This window comes from Leucopleurus acutus, assembly GCF_964270905.1.
Source record: "Leucopleurus acutus genome assembly, chromosome: X".
NCBI classification, from domain to species: domain Eukaryota; kingdom Metazoa; phylum Chordata; class Mammalia; order Artiodactyla; family Delphinidae; genus Leucopleurus; species Leucopleurus acutus.
The window spans coordinates 88,040,796-88,048,377 of record NC_139148.1 but is presented as its reverse complement, the minus strand read 5'-3'; the positions used below and the strand labels follow the sequence as shown (position 1 = coordinate 88,048,377).

The 7,582-nt window shown below is 45.9% G+C and overlaps 1 protein-coding gene across 1 annotated transcript; it reads right to left on the bottom strand.

Annotated features, from left to right (window-relative positions):
* Positions 1-2,620: 2,620 nt before the first annotated feature.
* On the bottom strand, positions 2,621-4,206 carry LOC309978605 (protein ARMCX6-like; the record flags this gene model as incomplete). The annotated part of the gene is made up of 2 exons (XM_082865125.1): positions 2,621-3,171; positions 4,200-4,206. 2 exons carry the CDS (start codon positions 4,204-4,206, stop codon positions 2,621-2,623), a joined length of 558 nt encoding a protein of 185 aa, XP_082721251.1.
* Positions 4,207-7,582: the final 3,376 nt, after the last annotated feature.

Below are 7,582 nucleotides of genomic sequence, written 5' to 3'. Positions count from 1 at the left end.
CTGAAGTCCCCCTCCGCACCCCGGTAGTAGGCAGAACTGGGAACTGGGCTCCTGCCCTGGCACAGCAACCAACAAAGGGATGAAGGGCAGACCAGAGCCCTGTGCTTCCACACGCAGGGAGTGTTTTCGGGAGGGCAGTGCCAGCAAATGGAGAAGGGGCTCTTGACTTGGGCCAAGACCACACCGTGGAGACACATCAATGCTGGCAGGCTGCCCTGTGACAGAATTGCTCAGGAGATGGGCAGAAGGTCTCCGAGGCCCTCCCTGCGATAGGAGTCAGCTGTGGCCTGAAAGTGCCAAATGCCTGCCTCGGAGATGGTGGACCTACTACCTGTGGCAGGACTCAAAACGGGGGACTCGGCAGAGTGCAGAGCAGGAGGGAAGCACGTGTTAATTTGGGACCCCGAGCCAGGAGGAAGGAGAAATGCTCTGCCTTTGGGCTGAGATTACAGAGGCTGAGCAGTAAGGTGTCGCTGAAGACACCATCGGCCAGCAGGCTCCACTGGGACAGGTGGATGCAGGGCTGCCCGCAGGGCAATCCTGCATGGGAAACAGACTGCCCAGCCCACCTGAGGCTGGCTTGGGAGAAATGGGGGGACCACGTTAGTAGCTCTTTGGAAACAAGACAGAGCCCCAGAGCCAGCAAACAAAGCCCCAGCGGGGTGAACGTTGCTGGGGGTGTGATGTTGCAGCAACCACAGTCACATGCTGGCCCATCAAGGCAGCAGGGCCTGGGAAGGGGCAGAGTCCCTGGCAGGCACCCGTGACTACTAGTCAGCCCAAACTGTGGGGTGGATGAGTACAAGCAGGAGAGTGGCAACCCACCTGCTCCCCAAAGTCCAGGAGAAGGGAGGAAAAAATTGAAAAAAAAACCCTAAAAATTTGAAATAAAACTATGCTCTATATGGAGGAGGGCAGTCAGAAGGCAGAGCACTTGTACACAGCTGATGCCCAGGGAGCAGTGGCCCAGAGTCACATCCCAGGGAGACCAGGAGAGGGCACCGAGCTCAGAAGCAGCACCGCCCAAAGGAAGCTTCTTGTCCCCTCTGTTAGCCAGGGCTTTGAGGAAGAGAACCATCTCACGACACATCAAAAACACGCAGGGAACCTGGCTTTGGTGATGCAGGGGCTGAGGCTTGCTGGGAGGGGTCTGTAAATGTTGGGAGGGTGTGGTGGAATGAGTTGCCCAGATTCATGGAGTGGTTCAGTGTGCAGGGCTGTGTTCTTCCTTTCCTCCAAGGGGTGCCAGGGGCTTGGATGGAGGGCATGAATATGTCTCCTGATGGATGGACCAGCCATGGCCATGCCATGCCCCTCAGCATCTGCCCTCCCACCCCTTTGGGGGTTCACGGAGGCCTCCACTGTCCCCTTCCTGGATCCCACAGAAGTACCAGGGATAGGGCAGAAAGGAGGTTCTGCCCTTCCTTGGCCAGAGGAAGCAACGGCCAAGCCTTTTCACTCGGCCAGGAATTTGAGCTTGGCATCCCAAGGAAGGGAGGGGGCCTGGAAGTAGGTTTCACAGCTGCTTCTCAGGAGAGAGAACAACACAAAGCAGGCACTCAGCAAGTAGCAACTGTTACTGCTATAACTGTGCACTAACTTGTGCAGGGATGGGTTGCCCTGTGGCCCCCAAGGATGTGTAGACAAAACCTCAAGGATACTGACCTTCCTCTCTAAGAGGCCAGCAGGCGAGGAAAGACAGCTTCATCGAGGGAAGGATTCCTCTGCATCAGGCACTGTGCTGCCTGCTTCACAGGTGCTGTCTCCTTTAGTCCTCCCAACAGTCCTTCTTAATTCCACCCTCCACCCCATTCCCCTGCCCCAGCCCCGCCCCCAACCCCTTCTGCAAGCTTATCCTGAACCCTGCAGCCCATCTCTTCCACTGCCTCCTGTGGGCACTGCTAGGCGGACATTCTTCAGGAGCAAACGCCCCAGTTAGTTAGCACTGAGCATGTATTTTGGGCTTCCTCTTCACGCAGACTATAAACTCAAAGACAAGTACCATGTTCTCGTTTTTGCCAGCTAAAGCACACAGCTTTATTGGTGATACATAAAAATGCAGACTTGGTGGACGAGGCTGAGTCAGTACAACTCATAGAAGGGGAGTGTACATTTTTTGCTGAACAGGTTTACCATCCATAGGCTCGTGAAGAAAAGAGAGTAAATGAAAAAGAATTCAACCTACGCAGCAACCAATGCATTTTCGGCACAAGCTCCCATATGGGTCTGGTCTCCACAAGACGGTCCAGCTTAGACAGGGAGACCACCACAGGCAAGGCATCCCTTGTCAGGCTAGAAAATGTTGTCCTTTCACCACACAGCTGAAATGATCCCTTTACCACAGGAAGAAGGCCGCAAGGGAGCAATTTACAATGCGCACTGCCTGCAGACTGCAAAACCAAGAGGTTACTCAAAGCTCTGTGGGAACCTCTGCCTGGCCAACAAGAGAGTGGTCCTGGATTTAGCAAGTGTAACTTTCACCCAGAGATATGGCTACTGGCTAAGGCTGGATCTTCAATAGCACCCACTACAGAGTCTTTGATTGAGAACACAAGTGTGTGGTTCACTGATCGGGTTTTGGTTCGGGGTGGATCAGTCCCATCCTGTTGGAGGGGGCCATTTAAGAGGCCGGGATTTCTGGGAGAAGCTGTCTGTTTGCGTTCCTGATAAAGAGGGACAGGAAGGAGAGCAACATCTGGGCTCCCAGCAACTCCCCCGCCAAGACTGGCTTTTCAGACAAACCCATCAAGGGTTTCACAACGTGCCCCTCAGCACATTCACTTCCCTCTGGTATCAAAGGAAACTTCAAGTCTGAAACGGACTTGGCAAGCATGTTATTAATAACTGTCATGATTATTAACAAATTTAATCCGGCCTGCTGCAGAAATGAGTTGCAGCAAAGTGACACAGTCTCCCGACACACTTCGTTGATGTACATCTTAATCTGGCCCTGATTTTCAACACTGGCTTTCAAGTTATCCAGGGCACAGAAAGCCTCAACAGCAGGGTCGGGAATAGGGATCGTGTTTCCAGCAATGGAGAGGCTGGCCAAATGACTATTGATATCGTGGCTAAATGAAAAACCAGTGTCCCTGGGCTGAGCTAACAATACTTTTCCCTGAATGAAAGGGCACTTGGAGAGGCCAAGAACACAACTGAAATTTTCAATATCTTAAGCATCACTAAAAAATAGTCCTCATTTTCATTAGTGAAAGAGTGATTTTTCTTCATTCAGACTATTTCCTCTTTGAGAGGCCCTAGGTTCCTACTGCCCATATCTCATGTCAACCTCATCCCCAGGACTTGGCTTTTCCTGGATCTTTGAGTAAAGACCAGACCCCTTACCCATCCTTATCCATATGAAGTTCCCTACAATTCTGGTTGTTTCTCACTGTGGTTATATCCTCTTCTGATTATTGGATGAACACTGTAGCAACTTCTAGCCCTGACCTCCAGAACTGCTTTCACTAAATCAGCATTTCGAGCATACTCTATATCTGTGAGAAGTCACAGGAGGTTCTCACTCTTTTAAAAGCTATCTAATTGTAGTGTTCTAGGTAGGAGACTGTTAGACGTTCTTTTCCTGGACACAAATTGCACTAACTGCCATCTGACCGGAAACTAGTGGAAATGCAAATACATAGAGCTTTCATATGAGTTTCCATAGATATACATGTCAATACTCAGGATACAAGGGTATCAGTATCTCTCTTTCCTGAGTTAGGGTCTTAACTTTCAAACGTTTCTCCTCTGGTATTTATCTCCTTTAAGCTCATTCCCACTGTTTCCTCAGAGGTACAGTAAGAGGAAAGGAGAACAAAGACAAGGAGAGGTAGCTGAGTTGCCTCTAGACCCTGCATTTTGACTCCAACCTCCCTCCCCATCCCTATCTCCAAGAGATAACAATGTGTAGAGCAATTTCGTTCTTCCTTTGCCTAGATTTATGTCTACTTATAGACACAGAAGAAAGAATGGAGACTGGTAGATGTACAGGCACATATGTGTCCTCTCTCCAGAGTGAGAAGTCTGGCTTTCAAATGTCTCCCATTTAGGTCTTAGGCACAGCCCCTACCCTGCCCTCCAGACCCTTTCATCACCCCATCCTTCCCCCACAAATGCCCACCTTTTCCATTGCTCTGCGCCCCAGTCACTCTCTTGACCTCGGTTTCTTCCATCAAATGGCCACTTTTCTGTTCTACCCGTCATTTCTGCTATATAAACACTGCTTCCCCAGAGCCTAAAAGGATTGGGGTTAAGTAATGCTTTTCTGAAGGCAGGATAATGAAAGAACAGGTTCTGGTTTGGGGCTTGCCTCTACCACCACCTTGTGACCGGCCCAGGCCCCACGTTTCCTTGAAAGAACTCACTTCAGTTTCTACTAAATATCCTGTATGTAATGGGTTTCCTCTTCCTTTCCTTTGGGTTGTGCTGCCCCCTACAGACAGACAAGCTAACCAACAGATAAAGGTCTGTGAACATTTAGTGCAGGGTGTTAGGCCACAGTTCCTACCTTTTACTGATTCAAGACTGTCAAACGGTCCCCACCTCTCACTCCCAGATCCCAGCATCAGCTCTCCCCCCGACCTCATGCACCATTTAGAGAACTAAAATGAGCTGGTGGATAGCCGGAGGGTGTGGGGAAAGCTGACTCTGCCCCTTCAGGTCTCTGCTACCTAACTCCACCGCGACCCCAAGACTCCCCAGGCAATGCTCACTCTCACACCAACCTGAACACAATCAGAGAAGTCTCTTCCTTCTTCACTTGGCTACAAACACATCTCCCTGATATCAACAGGAAGCTGATGGCCGGACCAAAAAGACCACCTCTCCACAATTCTTGGTCACCTGAGATACGTCACCAATGAGCCATGGTCCCCAAGTTTCTCTCCTACCAGTAGTGATGCAAGAGTATGCCCGCCCCTCTCCTTTCCTCCCGCAGCACACCAGACCTGTCACTCATTTTTTCTTTGCCAATCCTAGAGACCAAAAGATAAGGCATTTCCATTTTGTTGAAATTTGCCTTTCTCTAATTTCCAAGGAAGGAACCTATCTTCTCCTGGAGCAACTATTTCAGTTTATACTTCTTTATCTTCTCTTAGAATATAGGGCAACAGCCCATCTCTTCACTTCCCCTCCACTCAGCCGCTAATATCCATTATCTTTCTTGGACCCATGAGAAAGCACATTGCATGAAATAAGACATAGAGCAAGAGATAATGTAGATATTTATTGCCTCTGCTCATTTTCTTGGAAATACTGGCTTTTTATAAAGATTTGTACATGCTTTTATATGCATAAGGAGTGATGTTTGCCAAAATGTCACCACTGGTTATTTCTGAGACATATATTTAAGGCATAATACATTCTAGGTATAGTGCCAACTGCTAAGGTCAATGGGACATGGAGATGAACAGACTTGTCTCTTAGTAAAGACCACCTGGTTTCTCAGACAGACCCCCACAAGGCAACATTTACCTTGCTGAGTTCACACACTCCAGGATCTAGATCTTAATTTTGTCTTCAGACTAAAAATATGCACAACTGGTGACCTTATGCACAACACAAATGCATACATATGTTCACCAAAAGGCAAGAATAACAATATGCATAGTAGCACTGTTCATATTATCCCCAACCGGAAACAACTCAAATATCCATTAACAGTAGAATGGATAAAAAAATACAGTATATTCATAAATGTGGAGTATATTCATAAATGGCAATGAATACTATATATGCAACAGTATGGATTAATCTCACAATGTTAGCTAAAATAAAAAAGATACAAAAGAATACATACTGTGTGACTTCCTTTACAGAAAGTTTAAAAAAAACACATAAAACTAATCCATGGTTTTAGAAGTCAGAATAGTGGTTACCCTTGGGATGCACTATTGACTAGATGGGCACATGGGGGAAGCTTCCAATGTACTGTTCATGTTTTGTTCCTTACTCACTTTGTGAAAATTTATTGAGCTGAACACTTAGGATTTGTTCACTATTCTGTGTATATGGTATACTTCTACAAAAATTTACCAAAAGTTCTCAGTAACGAGTTAGGGAAATGGAAGATGAGTAAATGAAACCAATCCTCCTGCTGATCTGGAGAAGCTGGACAAAACATAGATTTTCATTTCCCTGAAGGCACTAGAGGGCTAACAAATTGGTGAAGAATACCTGGTTCAGAATAGGAGTGGGAAAAGTTGAGCTTAATATTACGGCCACTTTTCCCAATGGCGTATATGCAGTTATTGAAGGAACTACTGAGAGGCTATGTAGAATTTTGGGTAGCCTTGGGGGACTAGGGAGACAGGTACTGGAATCCAAATCTTGCCAAGAGGTATACCTGGTAAACCCTAAAATCTTTGGATTGTGATACTGAAAGAGCTGCACCTCAGAGTCAGAGTGAAGGAGATGTAGACAGGCTTTTTTTATTTTTTAACATCTTTATTAGAGTATAGTTGCTTTACAACGGTGTGTTAGTTTCTGCTTTCTAACAAAGTGAATCAGTTATACATATACATATATCCCCATATCTCTTCCCTCTTGCGACTCCTTCCCTCCCACCCTCCCTATCCCACCCCTCTAGGTGGTCACAAAGCACCGAGCTGATCTCCCTGTGCTATGTGGCTGCTTCCCACTAGCTATCTATTTTACATTTGGTAGTGTATATATGTCCATGCCACTCTCTCACTTTGTCCCAGCTTACCCTTCCCCCTCCCCGTGTCCTCAAGTCCATTCTCTAGTAGGTCTGCATCTTTATTCCCGTCTTGCCCCTAGGTTCTTCATGACCATAGGGTCTGTCATACAGAGTGAAGTAAGTCAGAAAGACAAAAACAAATACCATAAGCTAACACATATATATGGAATCTAAAACAAAAAAAAAAGGTCATGTAGACAGGCTTTTACAAGGACTTCAGTTTAACTTTAAGTAATCCCAACCATTGGAAATTGGATTAAGGTAATTCCAGAGTGCTAATGCCTCTAGGTGCCTTGCAGAGACAAATACAAATTCTCTTCAGAGAGAAACAATATCAGCCTCAAATTTTTTCTGACGTTTCGTAAAATACTATATCTAGCACACAATAGAAAACAACCAAGTACACAAGAAGACAAGACAAAATTAACAAAAGTCATTGGAAATGACACACAATAGAAAAAGACACATCAGGGCTTCAGATATTAGAGTTATCAGACATATCAGACATAGATTTAAAATAAATATGCTTACTATGCTTAAGGAGATAAAGGACAACATAGAGAATTTCTGCAGATAAATGGAAACTATTAAAAAGTATAAAACAAATTCTAGACCTGAAAAATAGAATAATCTCAATTAAGAACTGAATGGAAGGATTTAACAGCAGAGTACATATAGGTGAAGAGAAAATTATTGAACAGGAAGGTAGGTTGGAAGAAACTATCCAGAAAAAATGCCAGTCACAAAAGGATGAAAACATTGAGTGGCTAAGAGACAGAGAATACAGAAAGATTTCAAGTAATGTATGTATACTTGAAATCCAGGAAGAGAAGAGAATGAATAGAGGAGAGAATGAATGAGGCAGAAGTAATATCTGAGGAA